The sequence below is a fragment of the Cygnus atratus genome, chromosome 1 (genome assembly GCF_013377495.2).
Source record: "Cygnus atratus isolate AKBS03 ecotype Queensland, Australia chromosome 1, CAtr_DNAZoo_HiC_assembly, whole genome shotgun sequence".
NCBI classification, from domain to species: domain Eukaryota; kingdom Metazoa; phylum Chordata; class Aves; order Anseriformes; family Anatidae; genus Cygnus; species Cygnus atratus.
Genome location: NC_066362.1, coordinates 23473112 through 23498406, shown reverse-complemented (window position 1 = coordinate 23498406; position 25295 = coordinate 23473112). Strand labels below are relative to the sequence as shown.

Below are 25295 nucleotides of genomic sequence, written 5' to 3'. Positions count from 1 at the left end.
GTCTAAAGACTGAATAAATGTCCTTTGTTCCCTCAGTTTGGGGGCTTTTTTACATCTTTCTGGTACTAATGTGTTTTCCTGATCATTTTTCTTTCTTTTTTTTTTTTTCAACAAATTACTTCAGCATAATCTTTCTGCTCATATCTAACCAGCATTGAAATATTTACAAGCAAAAAGAAGCTGTTCTAGGCCAAAAGAAAGCTGTAAATTAATAATCTCATACTCCAAATGAGTGCCATGTTTTGGTTTCACGACAGTTACTCTCACCCAAAGAAGCTGACGCAGACTCAGCCTACAGAAAGTGGATCTGGACAAGTTCTTACAGAGTGACCATGAGGCAAGACTCACCTTTCTCTCCCACCTGGTGCTGCATATAAGGTGCTGCATGCTTTCGCATCCATCATATAAACACCTCCTACTATGCAAAGCTGCAGCAGGTATTTAAGGCAGTGAAGCAGGACCAGAGCAAGATGTGTATTAATTGACTGTAAACCTATTCCTGAGATATCCAGCACTGGGTCACAGATAATTATCAGTTATAAAACTGTTTGAACTAATAAATAAATAAATAATAAAAGGTTGTCTACTGAATGCTGCAGTGAAATGGTTGTGCATCCTATGGAAATATGAAGTGTTTGTGGTGCTGCTGGTGGAGGGTCCAGTGGAACAACGCAGATCAGGGAGGCAAGTATTCCACTTAGAACGTGTACTATAGCAGCCTTCACTGTATGAAGGGGCTCAGATGTATTTGTGAAATATCTTGAAAATGAATGATTTCCCTAATCTTTCCTTAATAAAGTCCTACTACTATAATAAAGTCCTACAGGAAAGGTTTAAGAAACAGGAGACTCTAATGAACTCTAATCCGTTATCAATTTCCGCTTTTATCTGGGAGTGCATGAATTTAAGAGTAATGTGACAGGAGAGAAAGAGATGCCACTTTCACATGCATGTACTGCTGATATAGCACTCATGGTGAAATTCCTGCAGGATTTCTCCAGGTTGCAAAATCTTCCCTGTTTCTCAGTAAACTGATCATTTCCTTTATGTTCAGAGAAACATCTGTCATAGATGATTTACTCAGTGGATTTGGGGGGATTTTTGGATTTTTCTTCCTTCTGTGTTGACGAAACATGATCTACAACAATCCTACATAAAGCTTTTGTACTTTTAAGTCTCCGTCTTGCTCTCATGTTCTGTTTGTTTCATAATGATCAAGTTACAGATGGTTTTGCTGGCAAGTTCAAATCCACATGTAGGGGTCTGAAAGATGAAACTGGAAATAAATTTGTTTCACTCTGTTTTATACAAGTATTCCAGAAGTTCATATATCACCTTTACATAGACGATTGTAGAACAGAGTCAAGCATAGAAGAAACTGTAATGGTTCTCAAATGCCTAGTTGAAGAGTATCAAAAATACCCTCCAGTAATTCTATTTTATATTGCAAAGAATTAAACTATCGGAAATCAAATGCAGTCTAGATATGAAAGTCTCACAGAAACAGCAATTTCCTAAAGCTATTCCTTCAGGGCCTAAAAATATTTTATGGCAACGCCATGTTGAAGTGTAGAGTAATTTTTATAACATACAACAATGTTTTGGGACTCTGTATGATAAATAACCCCTGAACGCTGACATTGCTGCCCAGAACCACCATTTCACTTGCCATGGGTCTCCCTGAATTTGCTTTGGCACTGGTCTTTATGACTCCAAGTAGTTCTTTTTATGCCTTTAATATGTAGATGGGTAGCCTGGGAAGACACTTACCGTTCCTATACTGCTTTGCAATCCAAATGAACTGCTACCTCTGCAGCTTTCAGAAGTCATTTAAATTCGTTTCACAAGCAGGTGAAACACTTCAGAGGCAGTTTATAATGCAGATTTTCTTTAAGGCCACATTCCAACTGTGTTAGAAGGTGTGGAAACTCGCTGGTGGTGGAGCTGGGTGGTAAGCAACCTCCTGTCCCAGCCTCCCTGAAAAGCCTTGGGTTGGTTTTATTTATTTATGTATTTTTAAAATTCAAATTTAGGTAGTCATCCTGACAAAAAACATTTATGACCTGCTTTAATTAGCACTTTTCTCAGCAGGCATAGTAAATTGGACTTTTTTTTTTCTTTTTCTTTTTGAAGGTGACAGATGGATCGGTTTCTTCAAGCCTTCTAGTGAACAGAGATTCCTATTAATTTAAATTTTTTTTTTTAATGAAAGTTATTTTACAAGTGCATAAAGACCTTGTCAGACTGGGTTTATAATTGCTTGTGATGTTGTTCTTGATATAGAAATCACAAGGAAAAATCCCTGGGTTTGATTCCTCTCTTCTTCTGGCAGAAACAAATCAGGAATATCCTCTGGTGAAGTCTAAGCCAGACAGAATTCTTCTGTATAGATGTTATAAATGGATAGTAATCTATTTCTGATTTCTGCAGAACTGACAGCATCAGGAAAATAAACTCAAAATGTTAATAGAGAGAGAAGCCTCTGGAGCCCCTGAACTTCCCTTAAAACAGGGCAAAGATTAATTAGGATCTCTTAGTACCTACATCTCGAAACACCCTTCCAGTGCATGAATAGTTATGGCAAAGCTTTAATGAGTTTTTACTCTCCTTGACTTCACAGGCAGGGTGGAAAAAAAAAAAAAGCAGACTCAGCAGGGAAGTTTTGAATGCTCAGGAAAAAGAGCTAATTTAACTGCAGGAAGGTCTCAGAAGAAAATCCTTGAGATCAAACTCCAAATCAAGTTCAATACATGCAAACGTGAAGAGAACAAAAACCTATCAATCAAACACACTGTATAGTACTGCTGGATGGGAATTTTTTGATGATTTTTTTTAAAGAATATTCCAGTCTATTTAAAAAAAAATAAAGCAGAAGACCAAACTGCAACCATAGGCTTCTCAGTTAAATTTATGCATGTACACATTGACTGGTTAAATACTGTTTCTCACAGTTTGAAATGTGTAGTGGCAGTGCTGGTATGCCTTGTTCTGGCTACTACTGCAGTCCAGGACCTGCTGTATTAAGGTGAGATAGAGCTGAAGATGATTTTGGCTAAGCAGCGCTGCCCACATCTGTATTGTCCATCTCTGCTGCACATGTAGAGTGCTTCCAGACGAGAGATGGAAGGGTAGTGGGCAACTGTAACACCTGTGGTCACCCCAGCCAGAGCTGTGAGGGAATATTTCCAGGTATGCTCCTTCCTCGTCTTCTGCTGTCATTCTGCCTGTTCATACACAGAGACACAACCTGTCACAAAACAACAGTCAGGAAACAAGGTCTTGTCTTTCATGAGCCTTGCATGTATCTTTGCTTGGGGCAGTGATACGTCTCTGTGTTTGGGGTGCAGGTCAGTATTATTCAATAAAGATGGTTTATTGCTGGTCAGTATCTTAAGTGATATGTTCTACCCCACATTGTTCTTGGTGACTATGAGGATGGAGAATATTAACATGAATTTTGTATATCTTCTGCACAAATAACTTCCAGGTAGATAATGTTTCCCTAATAGGGGAAAAGTTCAGGCCTGCAGGATTCATTATGGCACCAAAAAGTAAAGTCTGGCAAGTGAGAGTGAGAAGCAGGATTTACTGTTGTCCAGTATGCTAAACAGCAAGGATTTGTGAGTTCAGGGAAGACTATGAAGTGCTCTTTGAACTCCCTAGTTACAATGGAAAGGATCCACTGGTGGTTTATCTCCTTTTCTATGCCAGGTCGGTGAGGACATCTGCTTCTCTCTTTTTGCACATATGCTTTGAGCCAGTCCATGGGGAAGGGATCACTTTCTAGATATTCATGTCAGTGGGCATGAATAGGCCAGTGGGCTCATTCTCGGTAAAGACACAATCCCAAGCATCTGTTGTATTAATGAATGTGGGATCACTGGTGTAAGTTCACATAGATGCACTAGAGCTACACGCGGTGCAGTGACTTTCAGCAGTGAGAACGTGGGACTGGGTGAGCTTCAGAAGCATCTTGTACTATTGCTGTTGGTTTAAGCTGGAGTTTAGTTTCCCAAACCTTTTTGCAGTTGGGCTGGGTGAGGGAATGGTGTCTCTTTGTCTACTATTCTTTATTAAAGCTGCTGCTTTCAATATGTACACAGGATACACAGGAATACATCTTTCTTGACATAAAACCATTTCACTCAGATTGCTTTTAGCTTCCACATCTGAAGTTATAACTTGAAAGTGCCTTGGCATAGATTGACATGAAAGACAATGAGACAGTGAAAGGCAATCAGGTAAATAAGAAAATTCTTATTTACAAATTTATATAGTGCCTATTGTCATGGCAGCTTGGCAGTGGCTTAGAAAGATTCAAATGTAAATTAACTATGTCATTCTCAAAACTAAAATTAGTTAGTTATGCAAAAATGAAAAAAGAAGAAGAGCCTTCTATAATTTCTTTAAAAGCTTAGATCTGAGTCGTAGAAGGCACAGAGTGCAAACCACATTGTGGGAAGCCTGCCAGTGGAGAGCTGTGCTGCCCATCAAAGGACTTCTTCAGCTTGTACAGAGAAGCACGAGTCAGAAGTAGCCTTGCATATGCAAACGTGTCAGCCCCACAGCGGGGAAAATGATAACTGCAGAAGTGTGGTGCTGTGCCCAAACGAAAAGCTCCACAGAGGCAGCGACAGCATAGCTGCTCTGCAGAACTGTGTGTGGGACAGAATCCTGCCTGTTTGATCCAGGGGGGCTTTTAGTCTCAGAAGATGCAGTGCTGAACTGTCCAACAAAGAGACCAGCTCAAGTCCTAAAAGTAGTCCACACGTTAGAAATGAGCTGTGCCAAATTAGAACAATGCTACGGGTGAAAAGGTGAAATGTATTAGTCTGCTCTAATGCTTTCAGGACCCAGGCTTCTGCCTCTGCATTGTGTTGTGCTACATAGGTAAACTGGCTTGTTTGGAAATCACAAAGGAAAATCTTCTTTGGGCTCCATTACATGACACGGACATAGTCAAATGCCACACTGCACAGTGGAAGTTTTCAAAATGACTTGAGCTGCTGCAATGCAACAGAGGCTTCTAGTGTTTAGACAACCCGACTTGCCATTGTTCAGGAGATACTGCCACCCAGAAAGTTTATGCATATGTAGGAAGGGTCCCAGCTTAAACCACAATATGCTCCCAAAATCCCTGATTTTGTATGTGTCACCTCCATCCTGGTGCAAGATAGGGAAGTGCACTGTTTTCTGTGGCTCTTCCCCAGTGCCCTGGTTTCTCATACAGCCTCAGACCAGTAGGGCCTAGAAAATGGAAGACCTACAGCTTCACTAGCACCCAACATGGCTCTGTCAAGCAGAAGAGAACGCAGGTGACAGTTGCTGTGATGGCCCACCTCTGTGAGTAGCTAAACCCTGTGGGGTGCCTGCAGTGGAGATTTGGCACAGATCTCCAAAAAGCAGTCTGAATTCTTTAGGCAGGAACTAAAAAAGTACTGTATAATGTACAAAGGAAAATATCTAGAAAATCATGACCAAAGGAAAGATATGGTAAATAATGACAAAGTCATGTGACAAAGATCTATCTGCAGTAAGCTGGGAAAGCAAAATCCAAGACAAGCCAAACATATGTGCTGCCAAGCCAAACTGCTGGAGTGATCAGAGCTCCCATATCTTATCTGCAAGGGCTACAACACTGCCCAGGTCTCGTTTCAGGTGAGGGCAGCGCACAGGAACACTTAGAATACTGCTGCAGTGGTAGCCTTGCTGCTGGTAGCTGTGTCCTGCTTGCATGGTGTCTACTCCAGCTCCTGCCAGTGCTGAGATCATGGGCAACCCATTACAGAAAAGAGGGAAAGGAGACCTTAGCCTGTTTGAAGCATTTCTTCTGCTCCACTTCTGGGTTGCAGAAACAAGCTCCATAATATTTCAATTTGGACACGGTAGCCTCCACAAAGGGAGTGGGTTATGGGATTGAGCCCCATATTGTGAAGTGCTGATGGAAAAGAGCATCCTGATGTAAATTGGAGCACAGGCTCTATGGCAGAGCTGGTGGGTAAAGATATTATGGAGCCAGTCCTGCCTGGGGGAGGTGAGGGTTATAGTGGGCACTTTGGAGAAAGGAAGGTTGGAGGTGGTCTTGAACTGTGCTGGAACAGAGAAAGAGAAGAGCACCTCAGTGAAGGGTGAGCTTAGGAAAAGGTGACATGGTATGTGAAAAGGAGGATCTAACCTGTGACTGTGGGTAACAGGATAGCTACTGAGAAATGTTTACATGTGCTTTCATGCCTTCCTCTGCTGAGAGATTGTACTGGGTATGTGTGGCAAGGGTTTGGTAACAGGGAGGGTGCAGGAGTGGCCTCTGAGCAGAGCCCAGCAGCTGCCCCATGTCAGATAAGAGTCAGTTCTAGCCAACTCCAAAAGGGACCTGCTGCTGGACAGTGCCAAGCCAATAAGCAATGTTGTTTGCACCTCTTTGAGAGCAGATTTAAGAACAGGGAAAAAAGCTGCTGCACCACAGCAGCTGGGAGAGCAAGGAGTGAGAAGCAGCCCTGCAGACCCCAAGGTCAGTGCAGAAGGAGGGCAGGAGGTGCTCCAGGCACGTAGCAGCAAGTTCCCCTGTGGCCTGTGGAGAGGCCCCTGGTGGAGCAGCACTGTCCCCCTGCAGCCCATGGGTCCCACATGGAGCAGATCTCCACGCTGCAGCTCGTGGAGGAGCTCCCGGTGGAGCAGGTGGATGTGGCCTGGAGGAGGCTGCGGCCCATGGAGAGCCCCCGCAGGAGCAGGCCCCGGGCCGGAGCTGCAGCCCGTGGAGAGGAGCCCCCGCAGGAGCAGGGGGTCTGGGGGGAGCTGCCGCCCGTGGGGGACCCGTGCTGGAGCAGTTTGCTCCTGATGGATGGCCCCCGTGGTACGGAGCCATGTGGGAGCAGTTCTTGAAGAGCTGCTGCCTGTGAGCAGCCCCCGCAGGCTCAGTTGGGGAAGGACGGCATCCAGTGGGAGGGACCCCACGTGGAGAAGGGGCAGAGAGGGACCGTGAAGAAGCAGTGGAGTCAAAGTGTCTGGGACTGACCACAGCTCCCATTACCTGTTCCCCTGTGCCACTCGCAGGGAGGAGGTAGAAGAGGGTGGATGGGGGGAAGGTGGTTTTAGTTTTTTTGTTGTTGTTGTTGTTGTTTTTTCTCAGTGTTCTAGTCCTCTAGTTACAGGCAATAACTTTCTCTAATCTCTCTATGCTGAGTCTGTTTTGCCCATGACAATAATTGTTGAGTGATCTCCCTGTCCTTATCTCAACCCTTGAGCCCTTTTCATTCTATTTTCTCCCCCTTTCCCTTTCAGGAGGGGGAGTGAGAGAGCGGTTGTGGTGGAGCTCGGCTGCCCAGCTGAGTAAAACCACCACAGAGATGAAGTACCAGGGAAGAAGGATTCATCTCAGTGGGGTCAGACTGGCTGGAGAGCAGGGGATGTGTGGAGAGAAAGGGAGAAGGGAAGGGAGACACCACATCCTCAGCTCAGCCCCCTGCTTCCCGTCTGTCCACAAGGTGTAATTAACATTGCAAACCATTCTGCCAAAGTCACAAAGTGGAATTTTGCCACTGATTAATAATGGGAGAAAACTCAATTCCGTCTGTTCTTTGTTCTTGAGGCAGCAGAGTTCAGTTTTGCCTACATTGCTGAAAAGCTTTGGGCCACTTCTGCCTTTGCACATTACATACGCGACTTTTTATCTGTAGCATTCAGTGATATAAACTGTGCAGTATTTGCATATATTTACCAGCTTCTCTTCCCATCTGGCTTCAGACATCTCCTCTTTTATTGGCTGCCAGCTGTGGCTCTCCTGTTTTTTTTATTATTATTATTGTTATTTTTATTTCTTTTTTATCTTCTCCTGATGCCCCACAATCAGCAGGAACACCTTCCAGTTTGTGTCATATCAGAGTGAAATCAAGAGCCACCTAACAGCCACACTCTTATGATTTGGAGGAGCACAGAGACATTTAGCATCAGGTTATTGGGTTGAATCCAGCTCATTCAGTAGCAACTGGAAATTGTTAGTGTCTGCTGATGAGCCGGCAGCTGTGGGGCGTGACACTGGGGGCTCTTCTCCAGTTGCTAATGGACAGATGTCCACATCATAAACACACAGACAAAACTAACACTTTTGCTGGCAGTCTCAGCAGGGGACTGACAAATTCAGTGGGCAGTGAGGCTGTTTGTAATGCTGGGCAGTGACCACAGAGAAGCCGCAGAGTACTGGAGTGAATAATTTGCTGACCCCTGTTGGGCTTGCTGTGGGGATGGGAACCTTATGTACCAGCAACTGCCAAGTCTTGCTTTGAAAGAAATAGTTTAATGATAGAAGCCAGAGGGGATGTTGCTGAATGTCTGAGACAAACTAGTAGGTTAATGAGGTGTGAAGAATGGTTTGGTCATAGTTCCTCTTCCCTTCCTTTTGTTTCCCATACCCCTGCAGAGCCATTTCCACATCTCCTCAGGCTTCTCAACTTTCATTCTGTTCCACAACATCATTACAACCAAGCATGGCAATGTTTCCTTCCTGTTTTGAGAATTATTTCACGTATTTACCTAATACTGAAGCCAGCAAAAGTCTTATTCAGGGAGGAAATTCTTATTTGACAATGGTAATGGATGCTAGACCACAAGATAGGTGGTAAAGTTGCAGGGTAGGATTCTGTCCATAAGGCTGCTGTGGAGTGGATCCTGTACCACAAAGATGCAATGTTACAGGAGAGAAAAACAGTGCTACAGGTGAAGTGGCAGAGCCTTGCGGTGTATATCTTGGGCTGAAACTACAAAGGCTTTTTGAAAACAGCTACCATGCATCTCAACAGCAATTTGACCTAAAAGGTCTCATTATTGTGTATAATGCAATCTCACACAGAAAGCTGGCTTAATAGTTTCCATGAAGGAAAATACTTTCTTTTACAAACACATCAAGTGAAAAAAATCAATCCAGACAAGAACAAATTTTAGAATTTCAAGACTTTTACCAATTAATACTGTGTTAAAATGTTTGTGTAATGTGCAGTAGCATGTTACTGTGGAACAATGACACGAACATATGTTAATATTGAAAAAATCTTCATCCTTCATCATAGGAAACACTTTGCTTTAGAGTATATTTTTATCATAACTTTAGAATGATTTTATAAACTATTATTTTCTAAACCATTATTTCTAAATTATTATTCTAAATAATTACTTAAAATCAATGTAAAACATTAATTCTAAATGGCAGCTGACCTTAATGATTGTAAAATAACTGTGTATTTTGGCTATTTTGTCATTTGTGAATTTATCATTGGATCCATTATATACATTTATGAAGGATATGTCATGCAGTACTGAAAACAGTAAAAATACAAAACAAAAAATACAAAGAAAACACTACATGTAACATTTGAAATGACAAAATTGTTCCCACAGTGAGACAAAAGACTTGAGACCGACATCAACTCCAAAGTTGATGAGCTCCAAAGCTGCTGACGAAGAAATGGATCAGGTTCTAAGCTGCCTTATTACAAGCAAAATGGAAGGCCTACAGCTGAAAACGGTTATAACCCATGGCACCTCCTGCCATCCCATCATTGTGGGAAGCCCTCATCCCACAGGGCTGTGCGAGTGTGATTAGAGTGAGGAGTTTGATGACAGAGAGTGGAAAGTTGTTCCATCACCTTTACGTGGATGGTAACATGCCCTGCATCAGCGTCCACTAGGGATGCTGGATCTCTGTGAGAGCAATCAGAGGGCACTGCGGTGCTCAGTTCAGTGATCCCCATCCTTAGCAACCTCAGGATCTGCTCCCCGGTGGGTAATTTTCCCTGCTACCTTGTTTGCCGCACAGCATGCATGCATTTCCTATTGGTACCTATGCTTGGGCACCATGGAAGGCAGTCTTGCCCCCCCCCCCCCCCCCCCATTTCTGCAAAGCAAAACCATGGAAAAACTTTTGCCTCCATTGGTCAAAACACTGGTGCATCAAAAAGCAAAAGTAAGTTGAAATGCAAGGTATTTCTTACTTTAGACAAAAAAAGAACAAAACAAAACACACAAAAAAAGCACCCTCTTTTAAAACTTTTGGCATTTGTGAGGTATACTATAAAACTAGTTGTAAGATCTTCGACAGGTAATGTTTTGTCACAGTGCTCACTGCAATCAGCTATGACAGGAGACACCCTTAATCAACTTCCCTATAATTATGCTAAGGTTTTCACTAAATGACAAACCCCAATTGGCTGGGCCAGAGCCCTGCCTTTCCAGACAAGGCTAATTATATTGTCCACTCACCCGTTCATTCATTCCAGCAAGTCCTGGCCTGTGGTATCATGTAGGTGAGTATTTACTTTTTATTTTTATGTTGCTTGAATTTTTACTATTTTGACATTTAAAGTGAAGGTAAATTTCAGTAGGACTTTTCAGAAGGATTGTCAGGAATCATGACATGTAACAACCTAACCACCTTGATGAATCACGTATTGAACTTCTGCTGAGTGTGATACTATCAGCTATTTTTCTCTCAGCAAGTTTTAATATTTTTTTTTCATTCCAAGTGATTCATTGAACTATTACACACACAAATATGCAGTTGACATAGCTATTGAGTAAAATCTGTGTGTACATATCAACAAAATAGCTAGAACCATCTTAGTCGAAATGACACTTTTCAAACTTTTTAGGTTTGACAGGAATCAGTTTCATTTACAGGCAGGAGTACACTACAACAGGATTTTGTTTCTTTAGGAGTCTATTGGAATACACTTACTTTTGGGGAAGCTGAGTAAGAACCTATTTGTCCCTAGTGAATGTTTGTAGTCGGGGTGAAAAAGGATGAGACCTTAATGTTTTCAACATTTCAACTCAGGTAAATGATATGTTGCAGGTTAATAGTTATTTTTTATACAAAGCCACAAATGGGCGAGGCAATCCACAAAATATCAAAGGGAACAGGTTTGAGTCAGAGTTGCTTGTAAACAATAGAGCAAATGCTGGGCAGATCCTGCCCAGGTACAGGTTGGTGTGGGTTTCTGCTGAAGCCACTGGAGAGGAGAAACCTCAGAGAAGGTGTGGAGGTGGGTGACATCTCCAGGTTGAGAGAGAGAGCAAAGCCTGAATGGCATGCGCTGTCCAGGTCACAGCTCCTGGCGAGTGGTCCAAATTCAAGACATTAGGCCTTTTATCCTTAAAAACAGTAGAGTTCATTATGTCTCTTGGCTTTGCTGTTTAGCCAGGATTTGTTGGAGTTTGCAGGTTATTTCAGTTAGAAGAAAAACTGATGATGAGGTCAGGTATCCTCGTTGTCTGGCACTAAGAACCATACAAGCTATTGCCTTTGTAGCAGTGGCAGATCCAAAGAAACAGAAATTGTTGCTTCCTGAGAGCTGCAAGCTTCTGCTTTCCAGCTCCCTTACTGTAAATCCTTTTCTTTAGGCTTTCTCTAAGGGTTATGCTAATGTGCTTGCTCAGGCAGGTCCAACTGAGCTCCTTTTTCTTTTCATCTGAAACTGTTAATTCTTTGCATAACCATTTCCCCAAACAGTGCTCGATAATGCTAATGTCTCCTTTATAAATCACCAGTGTTCTGCATAGCTTTGTACTCACCTTTGTTTTGAGACTTTGACATCTGCTTACCCATCTCTCTCACTTATCTCCAGGGATGGGTGGCAATTACGCTGGCTCCTTGGTATTAGGAGGTTTATCAAAATAACAAAAGACTAGGGAGATTGTGAAGAAACAGAGGGTGAATGGGGATGCAGTAGGAAACAGTAGGAAAGAGAAATTATTCTTTGGGAACGTTCATTTTTTAATGTGGTTTCATATTTTCCTCTGATTATATTTATTTATATACAATCATATGGGAGAAAGGAATATAGAATGAATTACAGTCCCAGGGGAGGAAGTTTAAAAAGAGGGAGCATTCAGGTATAACACAAGAGAACCTGAAATCACCCACTGTGAAGGCAGATGTTAATATATAAACTGGTACCGAGGTTAATAATACGTATTTTTTCAAAGGCTAATTCTGATTTGAGGACCTCCCTTAACTCTCCCTCCTCTTGTTCTAATTATGAAGCACTTTTTTTTTTTTTTTCAGAAAAAAGGGCATGATTTTGTGACTGAAACTGTTTCACATTCTGAATTGTCTGCTATGTTAATTGTAAAACTGCACTACTTAAAGAGGATTAAACAAAGGTCTATTCTGTCTCTTCCAGAGATGTCTACAACAGTCTCACCTCTTTCAAAGACACAGCTACTTTTGTACACTGTAGATCATTTTTTCATATTAATTACTAGAACAAGATCGTGATTTGCTGGGGGGGAAATATTCTTAAACAGATATGAAATGCCATCTTCTTTGACCAAAAATGTGCTGTAGTTATGTTTCTGTGCTGCATGGAAGGCTTACAAGGAAAGAATATCATGTGTTTATCTGTTCAGTTCAGATGTCTGGTTTTCAGAATAACACTCCTATGAGAGGTGATGAACATACATGTTTCTTAATGGAGTATTGTAATCCTCCAGGTTATTGGCTCCCCTTGAGACCATCCACACACCTGTAGGCATAACACTGTCTTGTTTGGAAGAGCTCACTTGCAAGATCTAGTAAACTGCCTACGAAGCCTGTTTTTGTACTGCAGCTCCAAGTGCATGGCCATCTGCACTACAGCTCTCTTGCAAAAACTGCTGTCCAAAAGAGTGTTAAATGATACCGGAACACAAGGTCTGGCAGCAAAGTAAAAGACATTGGGCATTTTAGGAATGGAATTACAAAGTGTTATTCTGATGAAACTATTCAAAGATTATTTAATCTACTGAGTTGTGTCCCCATGGGATAGGGGAATTGATGAAAATTATACCTACAACCTTGTCAGGCAGTTAGAGGGAAAAACAGGTTGAAAGCATGGGCTAAAACAGAAAGCAGGTGTTGAGTTTTTTTCTGAAGGCTTCTAATTAGAATTATTCAATAGGGTTTGGTGTGATACAGTGAAGAATATTTAACTAAAAACAGACCAAAGGAAAACACTGGTTGCCTTTAAAAATGGGGCTGTGATTTGCCCAATATTCTACGTTAGGGTAGTAGTAATGCAGTACGGAAATGTGATTCAAATCTACCCCCAACATGAAGTGTGCTTTAATTAGCTGTTTACTAACTGATATTAATGGTAGATATATATTTTTCACATGACATTGACTAGTAGTGCATATTTTTAATAATTTCAAAGCCTGCTACGGAGTTCTGCACCAAGTGACAAGTAATGGACTCTTATCTTGTCCTTGATTCCTCTGCAATGGAAACTGTCATTACAGAAATTGAGTTCTACCAAGCCTAATTATACACAATACAGCAACAGAAATTTTCCACATACTCTTGGAAATGTGTTCAGACAGTTTATTTGGCTAACTCACAAAAAAAAACCAAACAAATTAGAACATCAATAAACAGGCTGCTAGGATATTACAGAACTTTACAGAATTCAGAATTAGAACTTGCAAGAGAAAAAAATGAGAAATGGAGTATAGAAAAATAATTGGAAATATTAACAAAAACATATAGCAAAATCGCATGTAAATAATCAAACAGTAGTTTGACGAAATCTTTCATATATACATTTTTATAGGAAGGCTATTTACAAACTGGATGCTCAGCTACTGACCTTTACATCGACATATTTTGATTTCTTCCATGGGCAACTTAAAATCCGCTCAAGCTGGGAATGCCAGCACAGAAATTTGTTTGGAGATTTTCTCAGGCTTCAAGTCCTCACACAACCATTGCCTTGTACTCAAAACCAGAACTCAAGAATGGGAGTAAGCAATCATGAAAGAGCTGTTTTGGCAGTCATTGATGATAAGGACAGCTACAGCACTGGGGTGTAGTTTGACAAGCAGTTCTTAAATCATCTGTGCTGGCTAAACTAGCCAGTTTTGCTGGTTTGTGTAGTTAGTCAGAAAAAAACCCTTCCTCTCTTCCCTTTTGGCTGAGGTGTTTTTAACTTGAGCAACTCATCGTGTGGCCCCACAGACAGTTGTAGTAGTTCAAGTGAGAAGATTATATTGAAGTGAGGGTGGAGTTTTAGAAGCCTGTCAAAATAAATGCTTACCAAATTCTGACTTTACAGACAAATACATCTCAGTCCATTTCTAACAATGAGGTTAAATCCTACTATGCGAAGGCCATCTTTCATGCTTAAAGTTTGATCAGGTTGAATTTGCCATCAGCTGTGCAGCCCATATGGTTCATGCTTAGAGAGTTGTACCTTCTTCCCAAGGAGCTCCTTACTCCTCACAAGCGTTAGCGTTATTCTCACAATGTCTGAGTGTGTTTGTGTTAATTGAATATCATTGCCTTCTATTTTAGAAATTCCCAAATGACCCAAGTGGGGAGTGCAATGCAATTGCAGGATTATTCTTCCATTCCTTCTGTGGCTCTGTATATGGCTCTGATACCTGCCTGTACCAAACAAACAGCCTCGTGCCCAGGATATTCACCTCTAAAAGGAGCACACGGGTTTAAATCATCTCTAGGTTGCATTTCCAGCAGCACTGGTGGTTTCACACACAGTTTTTTCTACTGATCCCTTAAAAATACAGATATTGACAGTGTGAACTGCTAACAGTGTGAACTGCTTTGATCCTCTTTCAGGGAACCATGAGTCTATGAACTGTATTGGTATTGATGGTACCTTTTGGTTTAAAAAACAAACAAACTTTGGATTCTACTTCAGGTTCCAAGTTTAAATACACTTGAATTCACTAAGTTATGTCTATTTATTTCAAGGCTAAACTTGGATTCTCACGTTTAATTTTCATTTAAAAAAAAAAAAAAGCTAAATTCTTCTAACACATCAGGAATATAAGCCAAAGAGCACATCCAATAATTTTTGATAGGACATATAATCAGGTTATGGTGCATAATATTTGTGTGAAGTTCAAGCGTACATATAGTACTCCTCTCCGTTTTATTTTCTAACTTTTTTTGGCCAAGTGGGTCATTTTTTTTCAGGGTCACATAATGTGGCCCAGTTCTATGATTGTAGCTTCCAAAATATGGGAGCACACTTGTATTTTCAATCATGTATGTTTCTGCAGTCCAGTTTATGCTGTGAAAAATGATAAAGTAATTAAACCAAGAAAAATCCTGTGTTTTTTCTAATAGAAAGGCTTTACAAATGCCAAATTCAGGGAAATCTAAAGCAGTAGCTGTTTCTCTAGACGAAGGGCATTTAGATCCATCAGTATGTACTTCTAGTTAGATAGCCCCAGAGCAATTAGTGTTAATATATTGTAAAGATATTGACTTTTTGACAAAGACAAGAGCAGCTTTATTACTCAGCTTGCTTAGACTGACATTCAAGGAGACTGAAAAGAGTAGCATTTATTAGAGCTGTCATCGTTAGGTTGGGCTAAAGGCAATCCTTTTAAGTGGAAGCTATCACATAAAGTAATCTATTAGCTTATACCCAGCAGAGTACATTACAGCAAGATTTGGAGAACTATTTCCCAACAATGTTAAACTAAACTTTGCAAGATTAGCCAATAATAAATAACTGAGTTCTAGCTAAATCAGTAAGTACAGTATTCAAAGCAATGCTTTCCTCTTTATCTCTTTATCAATGTCCTGTTAATGAAATCCACTTATGAAAAAGCTTATAGGAACAAAGAAAAATATGTGTCCTGTAGTTTTCTGACCTCAACGGATGCAAGAAATCATTCATAGCCAGAGCCAGAGGCACAATAAGAGCTGAACTACTACAAGTCCTTTTTTGAAGTGATCTCACTTCAATACGACAAAAGCTATTACATAAAGGATCACTATCTTGGCAAATGCCAGTGTATATCAGCTCTTTATGTGTGATAATTTGATTTAATTTTATTACGTTGTATTTGCATAAGTGGAAAATATTTTTGTCCAGAATTTCTCTATGGAATGTTTTTATTTTGCCCTGGAGGTCTGTCTGTATCATGTCATGGTTAATGTAGGATCCAGCAAGGAGTGACACTCTGTTGGACCTCAGAGTTACAAACACGGAAGGTGAAGGTTAGGGTCAGTCTTGGCTGCAGTGACTATGTGATGGTAGAGTTTAGGATCCTGAAAATTAGGAACAAGGCAAAACAAGGCAAGACCACAAACACTGATTTCAGGAGACCAGACTTAGGCCTTCTCAGAGATTGGCTTGGAAACATCCTGAGACAGCCCTGGAGAGAAGAGGGGCCCAGGACAGTTGTTTAATCTCCAAGAATCACATTCTCCAGGCTCAAGAATGGTCCCTCCTCATGCAGGAGAGCTATCTAAGAGGAGGCCTGCATGAATTAACAAGGAGCTTTGACAAAGTTCAAACCTAAAAAGGAAGCATGCTTGAGAAGGGAGCAGGGATACTGTCTGAGTGTGTAAGGATGGTGTTAAGAAAGGTGAAACCCACCTGGAGTTGAATCTGGCAAGAGATGTGAAGGGCAACATGAAGAGCTTCTACAGGTCTATCAGCAGCTGAAGGAAGACAAGGAAAAATGTGGGTCCGCAGCTGAATGAGGCAGGAGATCTGGTAGTAAAGGACATGGAAAAGGCCAAGATACTCAGTGCCTTCTTCACCTCAGTCCTTACTGGAAAGACTGGCCTTCTGTGATCCCAGGCTCCTTAGACCCATAGCAATGACTGGAGCAAGGAAGATTCACCCTCAGTGGAGAAAAATCGGGTTAGGGAACATTTAAACAAACTGGCCATATGCAAGCCTATGGCATGTAATGGTACATGCCCATGAGTGCTGAAGGAGATGGCTGATGTCATTGCAAGGCCACTCTTAATAATCTTTAAAAGGTCATGGTGACTGGGGGAGGGTTCTGAGACCTGGAAGAAAGAAAATGTCACCCCTATCTTCAAGAAGGGGAAAAACGAAGATCCGGGGAACTACAAGCTGGTTAACCCAACCTCACCTTGATCTCTGGGAAGTTGATGGAGCAAATAATCCTGGAAAATGCTTCCAAACACTAAGGACAAGAAGGTGATTGGAAGTAGTCACCATGGATTTACAAAGAGGAAATCATTCCTCATCAACCTGATCACCTTTCATGAGATGACTGTCTTAGTGGACAATGGGAGAGCAGTGGATATTGTTGATCTTGATTATAGTGAGACTTTCAACACTCTCTCCCATAGCATTCTCACTGATGAAGTACAGGCTAGGTATATGGACAGTGAACCTGAAAACAGCCTGAACTGCCAGGCTCTAAGGGCTGTGATCGGTGCCAGGAAGTCCATCCGGAGGCCTGTTTCTGGTAATATACACTAAGGGTTCACTCAGGGCCCAACACTCTTTAACATCTTCATTAATTATCTGGGTGATGGGCATTCCCAGACACACTATGGCCCATTTCATGGTGCCTCCCATATTTTCCTCTATGCTCTCATCTGCCTTAGATACTCTGTGGCCTAACCATGAGGCTGCCAGGGGAAGTGACAGATCCAGAATTGAACTCTCAAAATCAGGAGGGAAGTGGATTCGGGTAAGCTCCTGCACAGAGGAATGCTTTAGCTATCGGTCTGCTATGTAAAAGTTGATGACCACACCATAACTACCACCACTACCATTATGTTCTTGAATAAAAGTGACTGCTCATTGTGTATGTATGGACGACCTCAGCTTTTCCAGGAATTACATTCTTGGGTAGACTTGGCCTTTGCGTCACTTAATCTGTAAATCTCAAATGATCTCAAGCAACAGATAGATGGCCATATGCCAAGATTATATGCAGTTTTTGAGCCTGTTTAAAAACTTCTGGACAGAAGACAGTGTCTATCATATCATGGATACCTCACTGAGTTAAATGAGTTTATATAGATTGTTTTCTTGGATGTAAGCCATAGTTTGGGTTCCAATTTTGTGTTATCTTGGATGTTCCCTTAAGTGCTCTGTACAATTAATCAATTAAGACTTCGAACTTTAATATTTTAAGATAGGTGAGAATTATTACTGATAGATTACTGTTGACTAAGAGAAGACATTGTGAGACTGCTCATGTTTACACACATCATTCACAGCCACAATCAAGACTACCAAGCATACTCATTCTGATTCACAACTCACTGGATACTATTTCACTGACAATTTTCACTGTTCTTACATACTTTATGTCCTCTAAGATTGTACATTGTGCTTTTCCTTCAAGAGGGAATTTTACTCAAAGATGACAATATATTCAAAACCATAAATGGTATTTGTGTCACAGTTAGAAAAGAAGGTTTTATCCCCTCTTACTTTATCTGCTTTTTTTTTTTCTTTCTGCATTAGGTCTTAAAAATTGTTCAGATTTTTCCTCCAGTCTGAAATGGTAGAGAACCTTGCATAAAGGACATGCTGATTTTACACCTCAAGAACATTGCTTAATAGCTTTAATCTGAAGAAATATATTATATGGTAAAGCTCTGACAGACTACCAAACTTGTCAACACCCAGAGAGCATTTAATTTGTTTTGGATCAGAAGCACTTAATACCACTGCAATTGTTACAATGGAAACTCTAAGACAAATACAAAGTTTTGGAATCCGTGTTACTTGTATGTATCCCATAGCATCCGGTATGGTGTTCGCCACTGTTCTAGTTTCTTGCTGCTCATCTCTGAACATAAGAGCTCGTCCACTTATTTCTAATTCACCATTCCTTTCTATCTGGAATGCTCCTACAGAACTTTGTACTGAAAGGACTGGAGTGCATCTGGATATGACATTTTTTTCTCTCATTGGAAGCACATTGAAGACATCCATCGGGCAAAATATTACTCTATTCTACCCAGACAGGCTTGGTTATTATCCTTACAAAAACGAAATCACAGGAGAGGCATTCAATGGAGGACTCCCCCAACTCTTGCAGCTGGAGAATCATTTAAAAAAAGCCAAAGAGGACATTCAGTTCTATATTCCTTCAGATGAACAGTTTGGATTGGCTGTCATTGACTGGGAAAACTGGAGACCTGTGTGGATAAGGAATTGGGGATCAAAAGACATTTATAGACAGGAATCCATTGAACTTGTTCAGCAGAGAGATGTAAGTCTATCAGAAGCTGAAGCCAGGACTATAGCTAAAATGGAATTTGAAGCTGCAGCAAAATCTATTATGTTGGAGTCTTTGAAGCTGGGCATAGCAATGAAACCAAAACGTCTATGGGGATACTACCTTTACCCAGACTGTTATAACTATGACTACAAACAAAACCCACATAATTATACAGGAACCTGTTTGGATATTGAAATAGCAAGAAATAATGAGCTTAATTGGTTGTGGGAGAAAAGCACAGCACTTTATCCATCTGTCTATCTAGAGACAGCCTTAAGATCTTCCAGAAATGCCCAACTCTTTGTTCGCAACAGAGTTCGAGAAGCCATTAGAGTTTCGTATGTCTCCAATTCTACTTACCCCCTTCCAGTTTTTGTATATACACGACCAGTGTTCACAGATGTCTATGAGGAATATCTCTCTCAGGTGAGTGGAGCTACACGTTAAATATTTCAAACTGAAGTGGAAAGAAATTACTAGGTGACACTTATTTAGCAAAGATACTAATTTGTTTCAGAAAAAAAAGTATGTAGATTTTGTATAAAAATAAATTAATCTATCAACTAAATATGTGCAAACTGAACAGTAGGAGGTTTATTTTCAAGCCTTCCTAATGAAATTACTAGATATTTACTAAATAATAATTTGCACTCTGAACAGTCCTCACATGTAGCAAAATGCTAGAAAGCTAAAAAGCGTAATTTAGTATGTTAACTCAGAGGAAAGAATAACCTTTTCAAGAGAATTAGTAAAGCTGGGCTGGCCTAATGTCTGCTTTTAAAAGTTATAAGGAAAAACAATAAAAGCAATTTTATTTTTTTTTTTGTTATAGGAGTGCTTATTTCTCCTTGCTTTTCACTTTGATAAGTAGGAGATATCTCTCTCCTGCTTGTGTAAGAGGACTGTAGAAGGACATTAAATATGATTAGTGTAAGATCTTCTCATACTTTCATACCTCTCCCACTCCTCAGCCTACATTTGGAGAATGAGAGGTCACTCAGCAATCACTTCTGTGTCCAGAATGTTAACCTTTTTCTTCTTTTGAAATTATGAGGTGCATATTAAGACAAGTTCTATTGCAGGAGTTCTTAAACAGTAAATTACCCTTCTTCCACCCCAATTCATCTGATTTTTGTGATGTTAATGTAATTAGTTCTGCAAAGTCAAAGAACTTCCTTGTCTGTCTAGGACTTGAAGTACTGATACAAAATTCAATTTTTAAAAATCAAAGCAAGGACATTAAGTTTGCTAATTCTTGGGTAAATGTGTTTTAAAGCTGGTGAGGAAATTCTGTCCTTAGGTGTACTGGAGTAGCCTCCTAAATGGCATATCAGCATCTCACGGGTTTGTCAAGGTTAGCCTCTGTTTAAGGTCTAACCACTCCTGGCTACACCTTTTCCTTAACATTTTTATATATCTATGCTATCATAGATACCATCACTTTGGAAAACCTCCTCCTGGTCATCCATGCCAAAAGGAAGGGGAAGTCAGAGGTTGTGGTCCTGGTGACTGCCTTGTGTCCTCCAATATCCTAGTTAGAGCATCGCTGAGCATTGCCCACAGCTCTGTGCATATCTTTAAGGAACAGGGTGTGGTGTTAGGGTCACTGCTGGGTTTCTTGTTACTCACTGAAACCCTTACATCCTTCCTTTTTGTGTTGTTCTTCACATAAGGTTTTTTCCTTGTTCTTTTTCTATCCATAGTCCTCTCCCATCCCACATGGGTTTTCATGTTTTGTTAGTGCTGGGCTAATAGCTGACTCTAGAAAGAGAGCTGAACAGAAACAAATTTCCCAGATCAATCTCTGTAAAAGGCCAGAGGCATTCTCCTGAGAAAAGAGATTCCTGTTGGTGAACGCTATTCTCTTGCTACTTTTCAGCTTCAGCACTTTCTGGTAACTGAAATTAAGTACAAACCAAACCAACCAACCAACAAAAAATGATAATAATAACAAAACAGACACCCCTCTTCCCCCACCCACCCACCTGTGCTTTCCAGCCTCTGCTTCAGGCAGCATTAGTGAATTGGTTACTACCAGCTGAGCAGTTAGGAGGCAATGCAGCAAAATAAATCTTAAAATGGTTGGTGGAGTGCATGGGCCAAAACACTGGCTCAGTTTTATAACCATGTTTTTCTAACCAGATGACATATATACACTGGAGATAGTTGGCAGTATTTTCTAGTATCACCTGCTCAACTCCATCCCAGAATAACATAGCGTAATTGTGAGCAGGATGTTTGCATTGTGCATAATTGCTTGCTGTTTTCAGAGTGGTTATTTTGGCTATGTAATTTACTATACGCATTATACCTTTTGCCCATATGTTATAGCTTACTTACATCAGTAGGATTCTTTCCACATTCACTCTCAGGATGACCTGGTAAATACCATTGGAGAATCTGCTGCACTGGGTGCTTCTGGAATTGTGATCTGGGGCGATATGAATTTAACACAAAGTAAGGTATGCCAGATTAATGATTAATATGACATTTTTAAAGAACAATAAAATGAAAAGGATATAAAACATTATAATTATTTACATCATATCTTCCACTTTAAAAATGAGTCCATATTGTTAGCAGACCTACTGTCTTCACTAATCAAAAAACAAACAAACAAACAAAAACAAACAAACAAAGAAGACAAAAAAAATCAGGATTATGAAGGTTACCGTTGACTACACAGAATAAGAGTTCAATTTTTTGAAGTTTCATTGTTGGCGATGAGTAACTGGACAAGCTACCATGATAACTGTAAGCGAGTTACCACCTGTTCACTTAACTTAAGGAAAGAATTCCCATATGTTCATACATTCCACTCGCGAGGTACAGAAATAATTACTTGAACTTGCACAGAACAATTCTTAAAAAAAAACCCTTCCACTTTTTATTTTTAAAATGGTGCACTTGGCAATAATATTTAAAACACTTGGAGTCAGCATGTGAAATTTCAGCTCTAGCCTGTTCTGTGTGCTATAAGTACTACTTTGACTAATTCTAGGGTAAGAAAGATCTGAGTCAGAAGAGGAAACAAAATCAGATTGTCTTAGGAAGGTCAAAAACACATTTTGAGAAACATTGTTATAAGGACATTCAAATTTTTTGAATTAGCTCATTCATATCCAGGCAAACTGAATAGAATGAACTACTGTATGGGATGACACTTTTGAAGCCTTTTAAGAGCAAAGAACCAAAAATCTTCAGCACTGCTGAACCTCCTGTCACAGACAGCATTGCCAAATAAACCTCCACAGCTCTGTAAGGGTCAAATTCTCAGAAGTGTCCCACTGACCGTTCTTTGTATGTCCCTGCTTCTCAGAAAGCCTATCAACTGGAATTTTTCAAATTTTGAAACTTCAGTGAGCAAACAGGATTTTCTACAGCTCAGCCAAACTATGCATTTGTGCACTAATAGCACCTTTTTTCAAGGGTATCATAGTCTGTGGTGTCTCAGCAATGAAATATTATCGCGAGCCTCACTTCTGCATGAACTGCATAAACCAACATTTTCTAGGCAGGGATTTTAGATATATCTAAAAGAAAAACAATTACGTATACCTCGAATTCATTGAGATGATCTCCTTGGGTGTAAGTAACTAGATTTTTCTATATATTGATGTGTGGTATTGGGCAAATGCCCTAAGAACAAATAGATTCAGAAACAAAGAGTCCAACAAATCTCTAGGTATTATACTGTGCCAAGCATACGCAGAATATATGCCAGTTTCATGATCAATTAGATGTTCCCTTAGCGTACCTTTTGACCATCCTCCCAAAATGCGTTCCATTCAAAAATGCTGTGAAAGGTCCCTATTCCTGCAGCCAGCTACTTGTGTCAGGGAAAACTGAAGAGTATCACAGGATGATTTAATAGAAAAAATATTTGTTCAGGTTGAAGAAATGTTTTGTGTATTTTTTTTTCCCTTCAAGATCCCTTCAAAATATTCAGGACACATAAAAAGAACTTTTTAAAAGGCATGTGATTCAAAATACTACAGGAAGTGTCATACAGATAAAATGAAAGCTTAAAGTTATCTACTTTCTAATGCAAGTGCTTTTAGTAACATACTCGACAACCACCCGAGATAAACTTACTGTGATCCTTGAATTGTATAGCAACTTCTCCTATAAACCTGCTTCCAACAACCAGTTATAACTATTATCAAAACCTCAGGATAAACATTTATAGATATCCACTACAGTACTGTTATTATAATAACAACATTTTAATAGTCTCTGCACTAAACTTTTCAGATATGATGCTCTTTTTACAGAACACCTGTAAGACTCTGGACAACTACCTTAGGAGGACTTTGACTCCTTACCTCATCAATGTCACAATGGCAGCCAGAATCTGTAGCCAAGTATTATGCCAAGATTCTGGTGCCTGTGCACGGAAAAAATGGAATTCCAGTGACTATCTTCACTTGAACCCCGAGAATATTGTCATTCGAATGACAAAAGATGGAAAATACACTTTACAGGGGCAACCAGCATTTCAGGATCTACAAACATTCATAGAAAAATTTGACTGCCACTGTTATGCAGGGCACACTTGTGAACCTCGAGTTAATATCAATGACATCCAATACCTCCATGCTTGCATTTCAGAAGATATTTGCATTCAGATATCCTCAAATTCACTTTCTAATATAGAAGCTTCTGATGAAAAGATCCTGTCTAACAGGACCGTATTTTCACTTACCTCTCAGAGTAAGGTGACATTATCTACACATCCTGAAATAGAAGCCTTCCAACCTGACATTGGAAATAATATTCTCCATATAACTGCTGCAGAATATAACACTGTCACGGCTGCCACTATATATGATGTAGAAGCAAATGACACTCGTACTTTCAGTAGTTCTTCACCCTATAAAATAAGGATGTTTAATCTGCTCTGTTTAATTCTGATTTTTAGAACCTTAATATAAATGACTCATGAAAGTGAGAATATTCTTTTCCCTTAGCTGTGTTTGAAATTCTAAAGGTTTTATTCGCACAGAGAAATCACTCCTGAAAGGTGTAAAATAGGTGCAGCTTTGTGGTCTTATCTGTAACAGGTAACCTTTTCTATTCCTTAGGTGACATTTCAGTTTGAATGTTATTTCTCCAGTTTAGTTTTATAAACTACTATTTGTGCCAAAAATATACTAGTCTGTATATACTGATTATACCTATGAAAGGATAATCCAGAATGAGAAACTTTTTTTTTACAGTTTACATTTTTAAGTTACATTTGAAAAACAAATTTGTTGATAATGCCATTTTGTATACAACAAGTTCAACCAATTAAATCCGTCACGATCCAGACTGCATTCTGAGCAGTCAACAAGTTTAATACTCTGTGCAGGAATTAATTTCATTCCATATGAATATTAGCTATTAAAAATATTTGGCTTAACTTTAAATCTGTGGGACTTGCAGCATAACATTTATTTGATTAATGTGACCCTTTTTCACTTTTCACAATATCTACAAAGACACTGTGTTTTTTTTCTTTTAATTAAATATATTCATAACTCTTGTTCAAAAGTTTTTAGCTTTATCGTAAATGTTGTCTTCAAATATCACAGCTTCATTATTTCAAATTTTAGCTGTAGTGGTTAATCCTTCCTTCTTTCTTCTCTTCTCCCAAGTCCACTCCTTATTTCAGATTTCCCCTTCCTGGCTTTCAGTTCTTTTGTCTGGCCAGCACACAACTTATCTGATCTGCTTTTTCACTCCCTACTGGCACTGGTCACCAGTTCTGGTTTCTCAATTCAGCCAGTCCTATCAAGTGCATGTGACTGTCTCTGTGCCACTGAGCCAAAAGTTTGTGTGCACAGAAAAAAGGCTATTTCCTAACCAAGCTATCTGGTGGAAGCCAGTTTATTCCATAGGAAAACTCAACAGTGGAAGATGCAGTGATGCTGGGGACCTGGGACTCTCCTTCTTCACCTTCAGTGTCTGTGATCTGTAATCTCAGGACCAGCTTTTTGATCTTTCTGCTCACAACACCCCAAACCACCTGTCCTGGCGCACAAAAAGCTGCGTGCCACCGAGCGCTCTCTCAGTGGGGGCACTACTGCCACATGCCATTAGCCAGGGAAGGAAGGCAGACACCAGTTGATGGGTAAGCCAATGAAAAGAGATAATACCCGTATCTGGAGAGGAGTCTGGCAGAAGACAGACACAGAAAGGCATGCCACTGGGGACACTGCAGGCCAGGCCACAGAGTGAAACCACTTTCTTTCAGCTCCGAAGAGAAATGGCAAACACACAAGACCCATGCCTTCACTGCAGATGCT

General features: G+C 40.2%; 1 protein-coding gene across 1 annotated transcript; it reads left to right on the top strand.

Moving 5' to 3' along the window:
- Window positions 1-18462: 18462 nt before the first annotated feature.
- On the top strand, window positions 18463-23939 carry SPAM1 (sperm adhesion molecule 1). The gene is made up of 3 exons (XM_035559380.1): window positions 18463-19431; window positions 21378-21467; window positions 23280-23939. The coding sequence occupies exons 1-3, from the start codon at window positions 18463-18465 to the stop codon at window positions 23937-23939; spliced, it is 1719 nt and encodes a 572-aa protein (XP_035415273.1).
- Window positions 23940-25295: the final 1356 nt, after the last annotated feature.